General features: G+C 35.4%; 3 protein-coding genes and 1 non-coding gene across 5 annotated transcripts; 2 read left to right on the top strand and 2 right to left on the bottom strand.

Annotated features, from left to right (window-relative positions):
* Positions 1-1,021: 1,021 nt before the first annotated feature.
* On the bottom strand, positions 1,022-3,987 carry zgc:195245 (uncharacterized protein LOC565483 homolog). Its single transcript, XM_051117682.1, is given in 6 exon segments — positions 1,022-1,279; positions 1,449-1,593; positions 1,741-1,885; positions 2,045-2,072; positions 3,833-3,924; positions 3,927-3,987. Coding segments are annotated over 6 exon segments (555 nt in total). The 5' UTR covers positions 3,973-3,987; the 3' UTR covers positions 1,022-1,180.
* Positions 3,988-4,468: 481 nt separating this feature from the next.
* Positions 4,469-4,839, top strand: LOC127170375 (small Cajal body-specific RNA 2). Its single transcript, XR_007828360.1, has one exon. It is a non-coding gene; the product is annotated as a small Cajal body-specific RNA 2 (non-coding RNA).
* A 72-nt stretch (positions 4,840-4,911) lies between these two features.
* cfap276 (cilia and flagella associated protein 276) lies at positions 4,912-7,436 on the bottom strand. 2 transcript variants are annotated; one of them, XM_051117725.1, is made up of 6 exons: positions 7,400-7,436; positions 6,874-7,055; positions 6,623-6,739; positions 6,349-6,464; positions 5,200-5,312; positions 4,912-5,117 (listed from the first exon to the last, which is right to left on the bottom strand). In XM_051117725.1, exons 2-6 carry the CDS (start codon positions 6,949-6,951, stop codon positions 5,047-5,049), a joined length of 495 nt encoding a protein of 164 aa, XP_050973682.1. In that variant the 5' UTR covers positions 6,952-7,055; positions 7,400-7,436; the 3' UTR covers positions 4,912-5,046. The 2 variants fall into 2 exon arrangements, with proteins under 2 accessions (XP_050973682.1, XP_050973681.1); XM_051117724.1 differs by having other exon boundaries at positions 7,248-7,404.
* Positions 7,437-7,458: 22 nt separating this feature from the next.
* On the top strand, positions 7,459-21,372 carry elapor1 (endosome-lysosome associated apoptosis and autophagy regulator 1). The gene is made up of 22 exons (XM_051117723.1): positions 7,459-7,719; positions 10,368-10,488; positions 10,619-10,799; positions 11,069-11,216; positions 11,770-11,850; positions 11,945-12,050; positions 12,160-12,309; positions 12,766-12,854; positions 12,942-13,119; positions 13,300-13,428; positions 13,605-13,695; positions 14,174-14,279; positions 15,429-15,563; positions 15,679-15,942; positions 17,209-17,382; positions 17,481-17,631; positions 17,725-17,818; positions 17,957-18,058; positions 18,264-18,390; positions 18,512-18,690; positions 19,794-19,959; positions 20,082-21,372. Exons 1-22 carry the CDS (start codon positions 7,609-7,611, stop codon positions 20,148-20,150), a joined length of 2,952 nt encoding a protein of 983 aa, XP_050973680.1. The 5' UTR covers positions 7,459-7,608; the 3' UTR covers positions 20,151-21,372.
* Positions 21,373-21,385: the final 13 nt, after the last annotated feature.

The following is a 21,385-nucleotide window of genomic DNA, read 5'->3' as shown; positions in this document are numbered from 1 at the left end:
GTATTAATCTCATTTTATTTTTATTACTATTTATTTTACTACTGACCTTTGATGATCCAGTTCAACCATACTAAGAAGCTAAAATGACTTTAGATATTTGCGTTTCATCGTTTTTTTTTTTTTAATTGCTGAACTGTTGAAACTTTTTCGTTCTACTGTACGGATGTGAATTTACTTTTCCTTCAAACTAAGGCTTATTCATTTGACTTTTTATTGTGGAAGGGCTTACATTTGCTAAAAATAAAATGTTTTATTAAAAACAAACAAGCAAGCCCTGCCCAAAAGTAACGCAAGTAACTTAACATTACTTTAGGTAACTAAGTAATGTAATTAGTTAATTTTTTAGAGAGTAACACAATATTGTAATACATTACTTTTAAAAGTAACTTTCCCCAACACTGCATTTAATGCAGGCATTCCCAAATGTTTTTGGGTTCTGAACCTCTTTCAGCTAATTAATTTACTAGAACTACCCTTGAGATTTTGAAATAAATATTTAAGATCACATTTGCTTCTTCATGGTTCTCTGATATTGGTCAAGACATGCAAGTAAAGAAATAAAATCATTTTAATAGGAAGTGTTTTATTTTACCTCATGTTATTACATAAGATTTTTCATTTTTATGATCTAATTAATTATTAGCTTTTCGTTAAACTCACAAACCCCATTTTGGGAAATCTGGTGTAATATAGCCTAATGTTTAAAGCACTTTATGCCATTAATTACAGTGAAGGGAAAATTGTATTTTTAGATCAATATGGTACAAGATTATCTTATTTAAATCAATGTGATAAACAAGTTAGGTCAAAAGTAATTTAAAAGTAGTCTGATTATATTACCTGAAATGTGTAACGTAATGGATTCTACCCAGCACTGATGACAATTGGTCACGTGCTGGCCAAACATTGTATGTGAAATAGGATAGTAAAGTCATAGTATCATGAGTCAGAAATATTCAATTATAGGCTACCGGTGTATGATAATTCAAAATGGAGGAGGAAAAAGACACACATGATAACATTATACAAGACATTAATAGTTTTAATTTGATATTTAAACACAGTGCTTAATTACTAAACTATTATAACTGTATGTCACTTAATTTCATAACACTCTTTTATTATATGAAACTGTAAAAATTACAAGGCGTATTTCTTCTCCATAGACCTTTCACTCGTTTTATTCCGTCAACTGTATGCGGCGCAGATTTTCCTTTACTCGTACAAATTCTGGAACATTTTTCTCATCCTCCAAGCGCCTCTGTTCCTCCATCTCATACTGTGGAGAAATATTTGCAAATTTACAAAAAACCACAACATAGGAAATATAGAACACAAAACGCCAAGTCAAAGGCAAAATGTCAAAATGTACCGCCTTACATCTGGCAAAACTCTTGACCTCCATTTCAGAAATGAGGAACATTAAGTGGACAGAGATTGGTCAGTACCTCCTGGAGTTTCTGCTGCCTCTTACGGAGCTCTTGTTCCAGGTCAGAAGGGGGTCGGAGGGCAAGTTCCTGCTCTCTGTGCAGGTCAAGTCTCCTCTGCTGTAACACACGCTGCAACTCTGGTTTCTCCTCCAACAACAGGCCTCTGAAAACAAAAAAGGGCACAGTTCATATGGATAAGTGCAGGTTAGTGTAGATTTGTCATTTAGATGTCATTTGCTTTTATTCTTCCAAATGACAGAGTTCACCAACATAACCCAATCATTTACAAAGTAAATTATGACTTCTTCACCTCTTGTGGCCGAGCAGAAGCTCCTTATGGAGATTCTGGCGACTGGGACATTCGCCGGGTGAGCCATTCAGTTTCCTGAGCTGAATGATCTCGTCTCCACTGTCTGTGCTCTGCGGGGACACAGGAGGATGACACACATAATTCTCTGAAAAGACAAAGAGGGGAAACATTTAGACTTATACGAGCTCCAACAAATCTTCAGTTATGATTTAACACGTTTATATGAGAAGCAAACTGCAGTATGTATAAACCTATGCCTACGTTGTTTATATGACATATGATGCAGCGCAGTCAGTGACTGTACCTTTTCGGTGATGTCTGAATCCTGGCCGCTGGAAAGAAAGGTAACAAAATATAAATAAGATTAATGAAGTAAATCAATTCAGCCAAATGAATGGGTTCCTTCTTAATACATTTAGCATGCAATTTAAAAAAAGGAGAAATAGTGCCAGCATGTCCACCTGCTGATGAAAGCACAGAATCAAATCAGCTCAGTGGACTGAGATGCCACATGCTCTGCCTTCTAATGCATGTTGGCTTGATTTACTAACACAGAAGAATGAAGCAAAGAGGGCCATTTATAGCTCAACACTGAGGCGTCTTAAGTTTTGACCTTATGACCTCAAACACAGGCTCTGAAATTATACAACTACAGCCAATAGAACAGAAGAGAGAGGTTCAAAATTGGATTTCCTTAAAAGCAAGCATTAAATATTATATAGAAACATGAACATATAGTTTCAAAATTACTACCACCATTATTATTAACCCCTTATATCAATCAATAACCATTGATGTTACATTTAAATTGTTTCCACAACTACTAACACTACCCCCACAATTATATAAGCCATACATCTATTAACTATTGACTTTACATTTAAATATATCAATTATAAACAATTATAATTAACACAAAACCACACTTGATAATTACGCACAAATTGGTCACATTTCAAACAGGTGATTCCTTGTACTGGCCAGTTTTATTTTTAAATGCCAAATGTTTTTATCCAAATCAACTTGCGTTGTATTCAAGGGACACATATTACATTATAGCTCTTCATGCCATTTATGAGAACATATGAATGTCATTGCTAACGCCACACTCGACAGGACTCTGTTTATTCTACAGGAACGTTTTAGGAACCTAGATGAGTCCACCTCTGAATTAGACATTAATCTTCTGGGCATCCTGCCCACAGCATAGTGCGTATAACCAGATTACTAGATTACTCTGGTCCTACAGTGCCACACTCAGGGACCATTTGTGTGTCAAACACACCCCTGTCTGTCCCCCCCTGTGTGTGTGTGTGCGTGTGTGTGTGTGCGTGTGCACACACACACACACACACACACACACACACACACACACACACACACACACACACACACACACACACACACACACACACATATAAAAACCACCAAATAAAATAAAATAATGAAAGGCCTTGCCATTTCACAACATCTTAAATGTACTAAATTGGAGCAATTTTTTACAGCTTTTTTGTTTGTACACTGGTTAATAGTGTCTACTGTATATTATTTTTTTTTAGTTACCACAGAAAAAAAAAAAAAAAAAAAAAAAAATCCACACTCCTGAACCAACATGACATCAGACTACTGACTGAAATAAATGATTCATGCAAGTTATGATCACCATATAGTTTAATAGTTTGTGATATGGTCATAATGTATAACTACTTACTAGGACTGATGGCATTAAATGGCAGGAAAATTTATTTTCAGTGTAAAAAACAAAAAAAAAAAGTACATTGTTATTCAACACAGCGTTTATAACTCAATTATTTAGATTAATGGAACAAATTTTATATTTGAAAGACAAACATAACTTTTTCCATGTTGTATTCAAACAGGCTTCATAAAAATGCTAAAACCAGCAGTGAATAGCAGCTTCTCTACGGTACCAAAAATACCAAAACATTTAATTCACAGATCTGCAGCATATATAGTGCTAAACTCAGTTACTGTCTTTGAAGAGAGTGACTTTTTTTTAGACCATAGCAATCATTCATTTAAGATTCATCAAATAAACTCTAACATTTTTTTGTTTTTAAAGAACACTCACCTCCACGTATACAGTTGATTGCTTTTTTGTCGTGTTCAGGTCCAGCATTGTGCGGCTCGTGTCCAGACTGTGGCCTTCGCTCAGCGTTTGCTCTGTTTATGTTCATTGATGCTTGTTGCAGACATTACGTTCAAGCTCATTACGCCATTCCAGATTAACCTGAACCTATACGAGGCACGTAGGATGCCAGATTAACTAATTACCGTGGACATCAGTGCTGATTTTAACTGTCTTCCTTCCTTGGAAATATCAACTCTTGATCTCTTTATTTTTTCCTCAGTAAGACGACTGAAAACACCGGCGTCTTTGCTAGTTAAATAAGCAAATGCTGTTAAGAGGTGTTTTTTTACAACCAGGTTATTGTTCTATTAATTTAAAGTCTGTTGTACTCTTGTAATTTTACTATCTGTTTATTCCTCTACATTTAAATTACAAAATGCATTTCATTAATTTCTTAAAATATTAATTAATCATTAATTCATACGAATTATAATTTTATAATATAATGAATTAAACATATATATCGTTCCTTAACTTGTTACTGTAACCAACCACAAGAGGGCAGTGTGATTTTTTAGGGTTAAATAAACCGTTCCCATGATTCCAAAGTGCTATTTATTGACGTCAACCAGGATGTGAGGTCATTGCGTGAATGTCGTCGGGTGAGTGTGGAGTGAGTGGCTGTTTGTGTGCATGAATGTTTGTTTTGTGAGTGAGTGTCTGCCTGACTGTGCGAGTGAATGGGATTATTTTAAAAAAATCTACACCGTGATCTTATTTGATCTGGTCCGAGTTGTTGCCCTGCTCGGATTCAGAGATGATAATAACCGACCCGCGAGCTTCTGTAGCGATGATCGTGAGGCTAATTCACATAACTCGGGGCATCCACAGTTGAAACTGTGGTAAGAAATGATGAATCGATCAGATATACTAGAACAGGCAGGATGTTGGATTTAGGTCCAATATGCGCCGCTTGTTCTCTGAGTATAACGGCGATTCTGATCTCACCATAACTTCTACAGTGAGTCCTTGTAGTCAGTGAGCATCACGGAGCTGCAAGCCAAATTTATTGTATCCGTTTAAAGAAGAGACCACACCAGCATATCTAACGCCACGTTTCTTTTATTCTTTTATTTTTCAAGCCCTTGTACATGGTGTTGCTAATACCCATTGTTCAACAACCGAATGGGAATATGGGTGGTCAACTTGTATTGCTACGTAGAGTAAAAGCCGCCATCATGCTTACGAGAGTAACCCCGGTTTGTTGAGGCGGTGTGATGAGACTCTGTGGAAGGGGGGGAAACACCCTGGTTAAATTCTATAACACACTTTTTTTGTGTTCTTATGTTTTGAGTATTAAATCTCACCTATGGACCCTTTAATACTGTATATAGAAGCCTTCTGGGTGTCGACCCACACTTTCATTCCTTTGTTTTCAGTCTCGCACATCGAGTCTTCTGATTCTTTGTTTTTAAGTGTCCTGTGTGAAAAATCATCAAAATGGCTGGGTGTTTTAGCCTTTTCTGAGCTTTCAAATTAAATAACGCTCTACACTACCAGTCAAAAGTTTTTGGATGGTAAGAGTAAAAAAAGTGGCATTTATTTGATCCAATATACAGCGAAAATATGAGCTAGTTTTACTGTTTAAAATAACTCCTCTATTTGATTACATTTTAAAATGTAACTTATTCCTGTGTTTTCAGAGCTGTTTTTTTAGTGTCATTACTCCAGTCACATGATCCTTCAGAATTCATGACGTCTGATATTCTGATTTGCTGCTCAACAAACATTTATTATTATAATTAAGTTGTAGAGTAGACTTTCTTTCTTTTTTCAGGTTTGTTTGAGTAGAAGGTTCAAGAACAGCATTTATCTGAAACAGAAATCTTTTGCAACATTATAAATGTCTTTATCATCACTTTTGACCAATTTAAAGCATTCTTGCTAAATAAAAGTATTAATTTCTATAATTTCCAGAAAAATGTGATGGAAATTCAGCTTCGGTCACAGGAATAAATTACATTATAAGAAATAATCAAACTGAAAGCAGTAATTTAAATAGTAAAAATATTTCACATTAGAGGCGACTTTACAAAAAACAAACAAAAAAAAGAACACTGGGGCCTGGTTTCACAGACAGGGCTTTGAGTAAGCCAGGGTTAGGCCATAGTTAAATTATTACATATAAGTAATTTTTATAAACGTGCTTAGAAAAATACATTACTGGTGTGGATCTTGAGATGAGACAAAACAAAAGCCCGAAAATATTTTACGATCAGTCAATGCAAGTTTCTTTCAGTTGAAACAGCTCAGTCTTACATTTTAGTCTAGGGCTAGGTTTAAGCCTTGTCTGTAAAACCGGGGGTAAAAATCTTACTGATCCCAAACTGTTGACTGGTAGTGTATGTTGTCCAGTTTTTGTTTGTGTGTCTTTTATTTTATTGAAGCACCAATAAAAATAAATTCTTAATTTAAAAATTAGCTTACTGTTTTAATTTATTATTCAGAGGCCTTACCCATTATCCAATGCAACAGTTTCCTTCTGCGTCACGATTTGATATTTGTTTTGAAACAATCCTAGATGATGATCATATGTCGATTTTAGGTGAATGTCCAGACTGTCCTTTGGTGCCTTGTAACAACATTTTATCAGTCAGTACATTGCAAAAACACAAAGCTTTGAATCAGAACGTGTTTCTGTTTTTTCTACTTTACTTTGCCTGCATTAGTTTTTAAGTAGTGACGTTAAATAGCAAATAGAAGTCCTCCTTCGAGGTTAAATCAACTCACTGTAGTATCACAATGAAAGACATTTCGACGAGAGCTGGCCTGTGTTGTGGTGTTATGGAGTCTCCTCCAGGGTTCATCATCTTGTGCGAGATGGGTTGGCTTGTCATATGGCAGTTTCTGATCAAGCGAGGTAAAAAGTGAGAAATATGTAAATAAAAATGTAAGTTAAGCTATAATCATGTAACTATTCGAACTGGATCTGTAATTCGGAGGGGCAGTTACAAAGTTTGAAGTTCATAATTTGACGTTACCTGAATTTCCTTACTCCCTGTGAGTGTGTAGTCGTTCTCGTATCGCGGGAATGGAAAAGGATCTCGTTCTTGTGGCATATTCACACAATATAAGTGTCCAAATGAGTCTTGTGGAATGTAACAGATCGATGATTTGGGGTCTTGCAACTTTGTTGTCCCTCCTACCGTTGCCTAGAGACCAACTGAGCGTCAGGTCCGTCGCACCACACAGGGAGAGAGACGTAAATAAATAATATGCTAACGTTACAAACAAGTGAATTTTGATATACGTGTATTTTTTTTTTTTTTTTTTTTTTTAATAGTAATAACCATAATATTAAAAAGTGATTTTTAGTGTAAACTTTTATTTTATCAGTTAATTGACTGTTATAAACCTTTTAATTTCCCCCAGAATTTGCTGCTACGTAGGCCTATAAAAATAAGTTTTCCAAATGTACACGTTACATCATTAATGTTACTCCATGGCTCTTTGTTCCTTATAAATCTCATACTATCATTTTCTTCTTTTTATGTTTCTGTGTCCTACCGAATATTAACCTCTTGACATGTGGCTATACAAAACGGACACGTTTGCGTTTGGAGCTCCATCCCAAAGAGACCGACCAATAGCAGAGCTGAGCGCGTTACACGCTTAGTATGTGCAAACAGTGTCTGGATAAAAGCGAGCAATATTAACAGCACGTCTGTTACTGTCACACGCCTTGCTTGAAGGGAACCTATCTTTTGGAAACAGAAATGTTTTTAAGCCATGTGCTTTTCATTGTTGGAACGCAAAGCGTTTCTGTCATCTTTTTGCTTCCCTTACTTTTAACGGAGGCGGCAACAGAATTACCCAGCTGCAAAGAGGTAAGGCAATACTTTACTGTGCGTTATATAGATATTCTGAGACTGCAACGTGAGGTACTATAATGGTCTTTTATAATGACGTAATTTCATGTTATTTGTACTATTAATTACTTGATGTTTATTCCACACTACATTATGTAATGAACTTATTGGCTGACAGGCTGTACTGGCTGAACCCACATTAACAGAATAACACATTAGTAAGCTAATGCTGCTGCTGATGGAATATTGATCATTATAAACACCCAACATTATCATACAGGACTGGAGCACCAGGCCAGTTCTTTTGATAAAAATAGAGGTCATGTAAAGTCCATAAATATAGAAAACAAGGCACTTCTGTTTAATCGTATTTTGAAGTGACGCTTGTGTATCACATGATTCCACTTTACAAATAAGAAACCATACAAAATTTGAAATCATCCAGGAACAAATGGAAAAAAAAAAAAAACCTGACAGTTCATACTAGTTAAGAAAGCAAATAAGGATGTGGCATGGATGTTTTCTTAGTTAATAAAAAGCTCACATGCATCATAATTAGCTTTCTGTTTAGGATATACACTACCAGCCAAAAGTTTTTGAACCGTAAGATATTTAATATATATTTTATGCTCACCAAGCCTGCATTTATTTGATTCAAAGTACAGCAAAAGCAGTAATATTGTGAAATATTTTAGCTATTTAAAATATCTGCTTTATATTTGTATATATTTTAAAATGTAATTTATTCCTGTGATCAAAGCTAAATTTTCAGCATCAGTACTCCAGTCACATGATCATTCAGGAATCATTCTAATATGCTGATTTGCTGTTCAAGAAACATTTATTGCGATTATTATCACAATAAATGTATTTAAAACAGTTGAGTAATTTTTTACTGGTTAAAGATCCAAAGATTAGCATTTATCTGAAATAAAAAGCTTTTGTAACATTATACACTGTACCATTTAAAATCTTGGAGGTGGGATTATAGAAATTAATACTTTTGTTTAGCAAGGATGCTTTAAATTGATCAAAAGTGATGATAAAGACATTTATAATGTTACAAAAGATTTCTATTTCAGATAAATGCTGTTCTTCTAAACTTTCTATTCTTCAATGAAATCTTACAAAAATTATACCCAGCTGTTTTCAACATAATAAATGTATTTTGAGCAGCAAATCTGAATATTAGATTGATTTCTGAAGGCCCATGTGACTGGAGTAATGATGCTAAAAATTCAGCTTTGAAATCACAGAAATAAATTGCATTTTAAAATATATTCAAATAGAAAGCAGTTATTTTAAACAGTAAACATATTTCTAAATTTGACTGTTTTTACTGTAGTTTGGATCAAATAAATGCAGGCTTTGTGAGCAGAGGAGACTTCTTTAAAAAACCTAAAAAATCTTACTGTTTAAAGTGTATGCTGACTATTAAAGAACGTGTCTTTTTGCTGTCCGTCATTTTGTCGCTCAAGAAAATATTTATGTTTGAATAAGAGTGAGGATAATCTTGGAAATGGGTGACACACTTGCCTTATCATGTCCAGATAAGACTGTCCGTTGGCTTTAGTGAGCTGTGTGAAAGGAGCATCTGCTGTTAGAACAGGACGTCAAACGGCTTTATTGCTATTGGTGCACCTAAACTGTCATTTTTATTGCAAATACAATTAAAAATAGACCTTGCTATTGACCTTGTGAAAAAAAAACAGCCCATGTTTTCTGTGGGAGTAAGAGATTCATCAGTTAATCTGACCCCTAAGAGACACCATAGAAACAGATGTCAGTCTGTTCTGTTGCCTTGGTTTTTTGGTTTCATCATTTATATGGATGTGGGGATTATGATGTGGACTGCTTGTTCAAATCATCTCTTCTTTCTTACGTTCGTTCTTTCTTTCTCACTAAACGTAGCTAATGTCGCTGCACTAACACAAAGCACTTAGGAAGCTCGACCACTCGTCATGTCGAGGCCTTGTTAACTATTAATCTTGTTTCATTCCACATGGGTCATTCTGATTTGCTGTGAAAGTGAAGTGTCTGCTGTTACCTCAGGTGCCATTCAGTCAGGTTAATTTAGGTTCTTGTTTCCTGCCAGCTGCTTGTTCTTGGGGGGGAGTTGGCTGTCGACATATACAAATCACTTTGAGTCTAAATAATTGTTTTATTTTAACCACACCTTTAAGCATTTAAGTATTTGTTACAGATTTTGATGTCCTTAATTAAATTAGGATAAACTGATAAACAGGATGCTTGGAGATGTTAAGGTGATGTTAATATATACTCAAGATTTTATTTCATCGGGCTGTCCCATTTTGCATAATGGTGAGTCAATAAAACCTGCTAAAGACTGTTTGTTTAGACAAGGATATGAAGACTTCCTTGAAGTTGATCACCAGTGGGTGGATCCACCTACTGTGCAAATATTGATCTGATACAGTATTTTAAAAGGAGATGTAATCCAAAGACATAAAACACAAGGTGCTGGTAACTACAATTTTGTATTATGTGTGTGAAGCACAAAATAAGTTTTGGTTCTTAGCTATCAATTGTACACTCGAAAAAAAAAAGTTAAGCCTTTAAGATTTACACAGTTTGATTAATAGTAAGAGTTTCAAAATGAATGACATTTCAATGCAGTTGTTGTTCTATGTTTTATTACTTTGCAGTCTGACTACCATTTTGAGTACACAGACTGTGATGTTTTGGGCTCTCGATGGAGAGTGGCGATTCCCAACAAGCCTGAGACCTGCACTGGGCTACCTGATCCAGTCAAAGGCACCCACTGCAGTGAGTGAACACACACACTACCACTATAGATACAAAAAAAAGGAGCATTTTCTATCAATGCTGTGCTACCATGTGAAGGTTTTTCAAATCTAGAAAGGCATTAAGATAGTTGTTTTCCTCCTTTTGTCAGCGTTTACCTGCAACGAAGGTGAATTTCTGGACATGAGGACTCAAGAGTGTCAGAAATGCGTCGCAGGGACCTATTCTCTTGGGACGGGTGTTGCTTTCGACGAGTGGGACTCTTTGCCCACTGGCTTTATCAGCCACGGCATCAGTATGAACCTTGGAGACGCGCACATAAATTGTTCCAAGTGAGTGATTCATATAAGTATGAAAAATAAGAGCTACCGCACTCAGGATATGCAAACAAGTGCTAGTGCCTAAAATTCAAGATCAAGTGGATGGTTGAGCCATTCAACATTCACTTAACTGTAATTGCATGCGCGGAATGTTTTAGGTAGAAATCCTTGACGAGTCAGGACCTTGAATCATTTGGATTTAAAAAGAAAATGAAGAATAGACATTTGTGGAAACTGGCTTTAATGGAGACTCATTGCATGTGCCTCTTGCATTTGTTTAGTTCAACATGGATCCCGAAAGGTGATTATATTGCCTCTAACACAGATGAGTGCACTTCAACTCTTTCCTATGCTGTGAGTCTAAAGAAGCCTGGATCTGTGTCCTTCCAATACTTCTATCCAGACAACCACATGTTTTTTGAGTTTTATGTAAGTACTGTGGCTTTGCCAGTTACATTTTTGCCAAATATGTTTACAGAAGAAGACATTATGCTTAGTTAAAGAAATAGTTCACTCAAAAATGACAATTCTGTCAATAATTACTCACCCTCATGTCGTGTGAAATCCCTAAGACCTTTGTTAAGATATTTCTGATGAAATCCGAGACTTTTTGACACTGCATAGACAGCAACTACTATGTTCAAGGCCCAGAAAGGTAGTAAGAACATCATTAAAATAGTCCATGTGACATCAGTGGTTTCATTTGTTTAATTTGTGTTGGAAAGATGAATAAAGGCCTTATATGTTTGGAATGAAATAAGGGTAAGAAATTAATGATGGAATTTAAATTTTTGGGTAAACTATCTCTTTAAATTGCATTTGTATATAGTGCATTTTTATAGTTAAAATATAAATAGCATATAGGCAATATAAAATTAATAAATTGAGTTTTAAAATCACCACAAATGTGTTTCTGGTGGTATAATACCTTGGTAATGTTACATACTGCATGATATGGGATATGATATGCATGTGCTAACAGGTTCAGAATGACCAGTGTCAGTCTACAGAATCTCAAAGTCGTTGGATGAAGGTATCGGAAAGTGACTGGGATTATCATTATGTAAGTCTCTGTGTATGTGTGTGTGTGTGTTTTAAGAGCATACGTAGAATCCTCAGGCCTCAAACTCTTTTTTTACCCCCTCCTTTTTAACCAGGTACAGCTGAATAGTGGTAACAATGTCTTGTACTGGAGAACAACAGGTTTCTCTCTGGCTGCCAACACTGCCAAACCGGTTCTGCTGAAGAACATTGCCATCTCAGGTATTTATCTATTACGATTATTTGTGCACTGTATTAAAAAACGATGGCGTGAATTACTTTCAATGCATGAAAAATTTACTTAATAAATAACAATGGACCTTTTGTTCAGGTGTCTCATTTACATCAGAGTGTTTTCACTGTAAGCCTGGTACCTATAGTGATAAACCGGGAGCTGCCCGCTGTGCCCCATGCCCTGTTAATTCGTACTCTAATAAGGGAGCCACTGCGTGCCAACCCTGTGAGGCGGACAAATATTCAGGTGTGTAAAAAGTGAAGTTAATGGTAATTCAGGTCGTTCATCAGCTGCTATTGTTATCATATCACATTCATTATTGCATTACATTAGCATTGCATTAATTGTATTATTAATTGTTGATTTAATTATTGAATGATTTTGTGGTCAAACTAACAAACGTATCAGTCATATACTAGAAAGTGCATATTTCACAATCCATTTAAGCATAGTTTTTTTTTAATGACTGGTGGTCACCCAACAAGTGCTTTGTAAAGGGCTTTGAACGTTACATCTACATAGATGTGATCAAGTATTTAAATGTAAGCACATGAAAGTAAATGTTCATGTAAATGACCTGCACGCCCTAAGTGCCTATACTCTCTGAGATTTGCCTACTGTGTTTTATCACTTTATCTAAACGAGTGTGTGTTTTTCCTAATGCCACGGGCGTTTTCCTCTCTCCTGTGTGTGTTACTCCAGGAATTGGATCTGGAACCTGTCTACAGCGACCACCCTGCAAGACAACTGATTACTTCTATACTCACACACCGTGTGACTCCAGTGGTCAGGTACCATAAAAAATGTATTTGTTTTATTTAATTGATGCAACAATAATTGTCAACATCTCCAGCTGACAATATTTTTTTAATATTTAGACGCAGCTTATGTATAAGTGGATTGAGCCCAAAATCTGCAGTGAGAGTGTGGAGGGGGCAGTGAAGCTTCCAGCTTCAGGGAAGATGATGGCCTGCCCTCCATGTAATCCAGGATTCTTCTCCACCAACACCTCCACCTGTGAACCCTGCCCGCATGGCTTCTATTCAAATGGGACAGGTAGCGAGACAGCCAACAGACAACTATGAAAGTTTACGCACCTATGACAGCATATGCATCTCTGTTATATCTCTAGATAACAACACTAATGTGTATAGCACATTAAATGTGTGATTTAGTATATTATCGCAGTGACAGAATTCACTATTAGAAATCATTAACTCTCTTACATGTGTTCAGAATGTTCAGAGTGTCCTGCTGGAACGGAACCAGTCGTGGGTTTTGAATATAAATGGTGGAACAAAATGCCCAGCAATATGAAGAGTACAGTCTTCAGCTCAGAATACAGAAGCACTGAGAGGAGTACAGGTAAATATCACATCACTAGCTCTGCACACAATTTATATGAATTTGATATAATTTGATAATTTAATGTATGATTTTAAGTGAGCCATTGGTTAAGGCATATGCTGTTTTTAAAGTTTTTTTAGACAGAGGCATTCTGTCATATATGTTTGTGAGTTATGGGGGTTTTGTCGTAACAGGCTGGGAGGTTGCGGGTGAGTACATCTACACCACACCAAGCAATCAGGACTCTGACTACATGATGCTGACACTCACAGTACCTGGATACAGGTGAGCACACACGCATGTTAACAAAAAGCAACTTCATCTTATTAATAATCTCAATGCCTTATATGAACCATCAAGATTAAAAGGTTAGTTCACTTAAAAATGAAAATTCTGTCATTAATTGCTCACCCTTATGCCGTTCCAGACCTGTAAGTCCATTCATTTTTGGAACAAAAATGACAATATTTTTGATGAGCTTTCTCACCCTGCGCAGACAGCAATGCATGTACTATTTGAACAATGTCCGTATTATCTTTCAAACATTACAGTTGCATTGCTGTCTATGCAGGGTCAGAAAGCTCTTGGATTTCATCAAAAATATCTTAATTTGTGTTCTGAAAATGAACGAAGGTCTAAAGGGTGAATAATTAGTGACAGAATTTTAATTTCTGGATGAACTAACCCTTTAATGCTAATGAAAGAGATAACATGGGCTAATAATTTACTCAATAGGTGTTATTTTGTTTTTTCCTTTTTCCAGTCTGCCTACTTCCCTGAGTGAAGACAATGAGAGAGCTCAGCTTTCCAGAATAACATTTGTGTTTGAAACGAAGTGTACAGCTGATTGTAAACTGTATTTCATGGCAGTGAGTGTGACTGTATTTTATATCATTCTATATAGGACATTTGCAATTAGAGCTTAAAAAACTGTTTAACCAAGGCTACATCTATTTGATCAAAATTCCAGTAAAATGAGCAACATTGTGAAATATTATTATAATTAAAAAAAAATCTTGTTTTATTTTTTTATAAAACAGTTTAATATATATTATTAAATATAATATATATAGTTTAAATGTCATTGTGAGGGAAAAGCTAGATGCTGATTTGGTGCTTAAGAAACTTATTATTATTATCAGTACTGAAAACAGTTTGTGCTGGTTAATGTTTTTGTGGAATGTTTTTTCAGGATTCTTTGATTAATAGAAAGTTAAAAAAATATTTACTGAAAAAGAAAACTTTATAAGGGTCATTCCACCAAATCGGTCCCTTTTCGCATCCCTAAAAAATAATCAAACAGAGATTTAATATAACAGCAAATAAATGTGCAGTTTAAAAACATAACAACACTATGCATGATTCCATAAATCATTACATTAAAAAAAACTGTCATATAAATATTATTTTAAATAATTTAAATAGCATTCAAGGGTAAGGTTTTTGGCCTTGCCATTTTTAAAATGTAAATTAAAAAAATATAATCAGTATCTACAAGTAACACCCTTTCAAAGTGTACAATATGTGATTTTGTGAAGGTGACTATTAGCTAGCATTTAGCAAATTTGTTTGAAATCGTCAAACCTGTTACTTTTTAGAGTAACAGGTTTTGACGTGGGTAACAGGGATGGCTGATTAGGTTTGACCCTGTTTTTAAAGTTTAAAATTCAAACATTTTAAAGGTCACCCTATATATTATTAAGTTAATGCCTATATCATTCAGTGGCATATGAGTTCTAATTAAACTATAGTATTTGGTAACACCTGTGTTGGTAACAGGGTTGGCAAACATACCAAAACATGAGGTAGAAAAATAGTCATAAAATAATAAATTACATAGCCTGAGATGGCACAATACAATTCTTCATCATTTTAAGGTGTATTCATTTCATGATTTTTAAAAAAGGTATTGATTAAACTTTTTTTTTTTTTTCAATTTTTCAAAAATGGTACAATCAATTTTTTTGCCTTTATTTGCGGAGTATTAATGTCTAAGAGTTGTCTACATCTCTCCGCAGGGGCAATATGAATGGAGTAATATTGTGGAGAGTTGGTCTGGCACTACAGGGAAGCAGTCCTATTCTTATCTTATTAAAAGCAACGACACTGTTAGCTTAACCTGGGGTTTTCAGCGCACTGGAATCTTCAGCACAGTAAGATCAAACCGGAATCTTTCACTTCTTTTCTGTTTTGTTTTTACTTTTTTACAACAAAGATTTTCTATCCTAAAAAGCTTTGCTGATCTATGGCTGCGTGTCTGTCTTACAGAAAAATGAATACAGCTCTGACTATGCTAAGATCTACTCTGTTCACCTCACTAATGTGATCGGAGGTGTGGCTTCAGAATGTCGTCAGTGTGCTCTGGCTGCTGTTGACTCTAACTCTGCCTGCGTGCCCTGCCCTCCAGGACACTACATGCTGAATGGCACTGGAGTGTGTAGAAGCTGTCCCTCAAATACAGTCATTAGGCCCGAGCAGCCATTCGGAGAACAAGCCTGCATACCTTGCAGACCCAATACTTACAGTAACAAAGTAAGCATTATTCATTCAAACAAAAGAAGTTCAACTTTCAAAACTCGTTTCTAGACCATTTGCTCTGTTCCATTCCACAAAGGTGTTTTGTGTGAACAGCCCCTGTTCTTTCAGCTCACTGCCTTTGTTATTAAAAGGATAGTTCATCCAAAACTTCTGTCATTAATCACTCACCCTCATGTCGTTCCAAATCCGACCTTCATTCATCTTCAGAACACAAATTAAGATATTTTTGATGAAATCCGAAGTGCTTTCTGACCCTGCATAGACAGCATCACAATGCATTCAAGGCCCAGAAAGGTAGTAAGGACATCGTTAAAATAGTCCATGGGACATCAGTGGTTCAACCTTAATTTTATAAAGCTACAAGAATACTTTTTGTGTGCAGACCCCCAAAAATAGCGACTTTATTCAGCAATATCTTCTCTTCTGTGTTAGTTTTCGACACGTGTACAATGTACCATGATGCACACTCACGGATTTCATCAAAAATATTTTAATTTGTGTTCAGAATATGAACCAACGTCTTACGTGTTTGGAACGACACGACAGAATTTTTATTTTTGGCTGTCAGGTATTGATACAGTCTATCTAGCTTATGAACAGTACCTATTCCGGCCAGTAGGTGGGACTGTTGTCAGTCGACAGGTTTCAGATTCAGCATTATTGATTTAAAGAGCTGACGAGGTAATAATAAAACTGTTCAGCAATATTGAGAACTTATTTCTAGCTTCTGTGCTTAATAAACTGTACACAGTTTACAATGTGGCCCTATAAATGTATTGGTTTGGGGAAATTAATAAATAAATTGCAATAAATGCATTTTGAATGCACTCCTGTAGAATATAATAATAATTATATTGAATGAATGAATAATAATTTGTTGGGCAGTTCTGGTGAAGAGAATATTAATATAATTATTCATACAATGTAATTATTACCACTTGTATAATAATTCTAGTCATATTGAAGAATTTCTGACATTAAAAAAAACCTCATTGCCTGATGCATACTTGCTAAAGTAAATGATTAATCATTATTCACAATTGCTATTACATTTATAAAATAATATAGCATATATAATTTACAGTATATTAAAATAAAGATTTTTTTTTTTTTTAAGAATTATTGCATTTATTTATTAGTATATCTTATTATTGTGTATGCATATTTTTAGTTATAATGGTTTTCACAAATCTTGCACTTTCCAACTATTTTAAAAATCTTTTCACTTCTGATACATATGTTTGTCCTCTCCGTTCACAGGGTCGTTCTGCGTGCATGAGTGACTGTACATTATCACTGCATCATAAAGGAGAGATTCTGAATTATGATTTCCATCCGTTGGCAAATGTCACTGGCTTCCAGAGCAGCCCACGCTTCACCAATAAAGGGCTGCAGTATTTCCACCATTTCAGTGTGGCGCTGTGTGGGACAGAAGTAAGAGAATAAATTCGACCGCATTCAGTTTTTATAAATGACCAAAGTGTGAGTTGTGAAAGCTCAGAATTAAGCATTAAAGTGTGTCTCTTATCTAGAATAGGGCTCTCGCGTCCTGTGTGGAAAATGTGACTGAAAGCAAGAGGGATGTAAAAGGCTACATCTGTCAGTCTACCGTTGTGCCTTCTGAGGTCAGGGGTCAGAGTGTTGTGTCCTCTCAGCCCTTCAGTATTGGAGATACTTTAATCGGTGAGTGCTACCAATGCTTTGAAACATCTATCAAATAAACCTATCCCACTGGGTCCCTTGGAATCATCAGATGCAATTCTTTTTTATACTCAGGAGTGACAACTGACTCCAAATTGGATGACATCTCATCACTGGATGGCAACTTTCCTGTTGAATCAGAGCTGCCCGATGTCATATTCTACTATAGGTGAGTGTACTTGCTTGCAATGATTTGTGTTTTGTTTATTATAATGCTTACAAACATTTTTTGTTGACCTCAACTCAGTATCTTACTTGATTTACTTCAGATTGATCTGTAATGTTGTTTTTATGATGGTATCAACAGATCTGGAGAAACTACACAAGCATGTAAAAATGGAAGATCAGCCTCCATTAGGCTCAGATGTGATCCAAGTGTAACACAGAAGAACCAGGTTTCCCTACCAAGGTACAACATGAAAATAGCTTTTCCTTTTTAGTAGGACTGCTCAGTTAATCAACACAACACCAAAATCACAAAGGCTGTGATTGAATTATATACACTGCAAGGTGTATAGAAACTTTTTACCTCAACTGTATGTATTCCAACTCAGATGATGGAAGAATATCGCTCTTAATTGCTTGTTTTCTCTGTCTGTGTGCGTTTGGTGCAGCAACTGCTCAGAGGGCACCTGTGATGGCTGCTCTTTCCATTTCCTGTGGCGCTCCCAGTATGCCTGTCCTCTCTGCTCTGAGAGGAACTATAAGGAGATTGTGAGCGCTTGTATCCAAGGAATTCAGGTATACATGATAAACCACGTTTCTGAATAAGACTATTTTCCCACTCTGGATGTGTTTATATTACCAATTATTAGATGAATTAATTAAACGTGTGTATGTAAAATGTGTTTATGTTTCTCAGAGGACTACCTATGTATGGCAGCAACCTCTGAGGTGCACTGGTGGGGTGTCACTACCTCCTCAAAAGATCAGTGCCTGTGTGACACTGGACTTCTGGCTAAAGTTTGGTGTCTCCATTGGAACTATGGCTGCTATATTGCTCATTACCATCAGCTGCTACTTCTGGAAAAGGACACGCAAGTGAGAGTTCATTACAGAAAGTGATATTAAAAAATGAGACCAAAACCTGGTTTACTTACTTTAAAGGGGTCATCGGATGCAAAGTTCACTTTTACATGTTGTTTGAACATTAATGTGTGTTGGCAGTGTATGTACAAATCTACCCTATAATGATAAAAATCCATGCAGTGGTTTTTAATTCATCTGTAAAAATAATATCCCCTTTTTCAAATCAAGCCATTCTCAGATGTCTGTCAGTGTGGCGTCACACCCACAGAGGCCGATCCCACGATAGTTGATTGACATGAGCATCTTACCTCAGATCAGCTGTAACAGTCCGACCTCCATTGTTTCGATGCCGGAGCAGGGATGTAAGTTAGACAAGAATATCTCTGACTGAGCGATTGAGGTGTTGTGTTGCTGGATGTAATAAAAAACATAGTGATCGTCATTTACTCCCGTCATCTGAGCTGCTGAAGATGCAGTGGATTACATTTGTTTGTGTAGGGAATGCGCCTCCCGATCTACATAAATGTGTCTATGTTCGCGCAAATCATTTGTGATCCAGCTTCACCTACATCAGAAGTGAGTATAAGGGTTTTTTTTAAGAACCTCTGCAATCACCTTTCCTAATAACGCGCTAGTTAGCAAGTTTAGCTGCTAAACGCGGCTAAAGTAAACAATCTTTCCTAAAGAATCATATCAACTTGGAAAACGGGCATCCGATGACCCCTTTAACATCCAGTAATAAAATTGTTGAGGTGGAAAAAAAAAACAGGCAGCATACATGTGAATTTACCTAGGTTTAATTGGTTATTTAAAAACAAACAAACCAAAAAACTTAAATATATATATATATATGTATTTGTTTGTTTGTTTTTTAACACGTTGCATCTGGAATTTTAGGTTTTGGCAAAGACTTTATCATAATTCCATGAATTTAAGTGTAAAATCATAGTAGCTAACTGTACTGTACAACACTGACTTTGTACAACATACAACTTCAGACTGCCACAAAGTTGGAAATGAATGCATTATTTTATCTCTATAAGCCTAAATTATAGATAAATTGGGGATAAATGAAGGCTGCTATATGTATAAGAATATTCATACCCTCTCTTTAGGCTGCAGTATAAGTACTCAAAGCTAATGATGACTGCAGGAGATAAAGAGTGTGAACTTCCAGCTGCCGATAGCTGTGCCATCATGGAAGGAGAAGATGCAGAGGATGACCTCATCTACCTCTCCAAGAAATCTTTCTTCACTAAGATCAAGTCATTTTCCAGAGAGGTAAGGAGATCACAAAATTTAAATCACTTTGGCTGTACTATAAACTCTATAAACTATATGTGTTTAATGTTACAATAATAGTAGTAGTAACATTTTCTTGACAAAATTCTGTTGTTTTACAGAGAACGTCAGATGGCTTTGATTCTGTTCCTCTGAAATCATCAGCTGCACAGGAGATGGAAATGAACTAGACCTTCTCAGACACAGGGAGAGCCAGCAACAAATGCCTGGCCTGTCACGAGACATCCTTGAACAATGTTTTTGACAATATAACATCAATACTTTTATTTCCAAAGAGACTGAGCAAAGAAAAAAATGTTGAAAAACAAGTCTGCCTTGTACAAGTCACCCCAAAAACATGTGATTGTTTCAACTGCATCAGCAAACTGATAGCAAGACTGGCATAAGAAGATTTTAAAATACTTTTATGATATGAGTTTCTAAAAAAAAAAAGACCTACTGTATATCAATGTGTATATAGGCCAATGCAACGTTTTTATACCAAACACACATGCTTGCCCTAGTAAAAAGTAAATGTACTAAAATGTATTTAAAATGTATAAGTATACTACAAATACATTTACGTATTATGTACTTAATGAAAACACCCTGCAATTGTACTTTTAGTACACTAAACTGGTATAATTGTATGTAATACACTTTAACTGTGCAGAAGTAGTGCTGAAGTATAACTAAAGATATGCTTAGTATATTTTATTGTGCAACTATTGCAAGTATACTTTATAAATGTTGCATTTAAAAACCAATAATATTTAAAGATCACACAATCCTCATCAATAGTGACATTAAATGATATCATAGGCTAAATATTAAGAAATTTGCATTGTGCACAATTAGTACTCCAAATAAAGTTTAATCACAACTTTTTAAAAATAATTTTATATCAGTAAGTCTCAAACGATATGTCAGTAAATATGTTAATAGCCTCGAACTATACTTAGTATAAAATAAATGCATTTTAAATGTATTACTTTTTTACTAGGGTGTGAAAGATAATGCTGGAAAATTTACATTGCATTTGTTTGACGTCATTCTGTGATATGTATCAAATATGATATATTTTTCTCTTCATTTGGATCAGTGAAGTGTTTTCAAGAGTCTGAGAGCCTTACAAGTGCTTGCATATGTTGCATTTTTCTTTCTTTTTTTAAATCATTCAAATGTTTTGGCATACAAGCATTTATTGTGCAGACCTTTTATTGTTGTTTTTGTTATGTTTTTTGTATTTTAGGAAATGTCATCATGTTTGTAATAGTTTTAATGAAGAATACAGCATACTTGATAAAGCTAATGTGTCCATTGCTTATTAAATATTGGACTAACTATAATCAAACCAAGCTACAACAAGAAATCTATCTAGTTGTTATTTGCTAATTAAAATAATTTATCTTATGTTGCGTCAGTT

The sequence above is a fragment of the Labeo rohita genome, chromosome 8 (genome assembly GCF_022985175.1).
Source record: "Labeo rohita strain BAU-BD-2019 chromosome 8, IGBB_LRoh.1.0, whole genome shotgun sequence".
Lineage (NCBI taxonomy): Eukaryota > Metazoa > Chordata > Actinopteri > Cypriniformes > Cyprinidae > Labeo > Labeo rohita.
This window is presented reverse-complemented; position numbering and strand designations above follow the sequence as displayed.

Bases quoted from the DNA above. Each gene is read 5' to 3' on its own strand.
- cfap276 (XM_051117725.1), bottom strand. From the start codon at position 6,951: ATGCCACAAGAACGAGATCCTTTTCCATTCCCGCGATACGAGAACGAC. The intron at 6,465-6,622 runs GTGAGTTGATTT...TGTTGTTACAAG, and splicing joins TCTTTCATTGTGATACTACA to GCACCAAAGGACAGTCTGGA. The intron at 5,313-6,348 runs GTAAGGCCTCTG...TTTTTCACACAG, and splicing joins ACTGTTGCATTGGATAATGG to GACACTTAAAAACAAAGAAT.
- elapor1 (XM_051117723.1), top strand. From the start codon at position 7,609: ATGTTTTTAAGCCATGTGCTTTTCATTGTTGGAACGCAAAGCGTTTCT. The intron at 18,059-18,263 runs GTACAACATGAA...CGTTTGGTGCAG, and splicing joins AACCAGGTTTCCCTACCAAG to CAACTGCTCAGAGGGCACCT. The intron at 18,391-18,511 runs GTATACATGATA...TATGTTTCTCAG, and splicing joins CTTGTATCCAAGGAATTCAG to AGGACTACCTATGTATGGCA.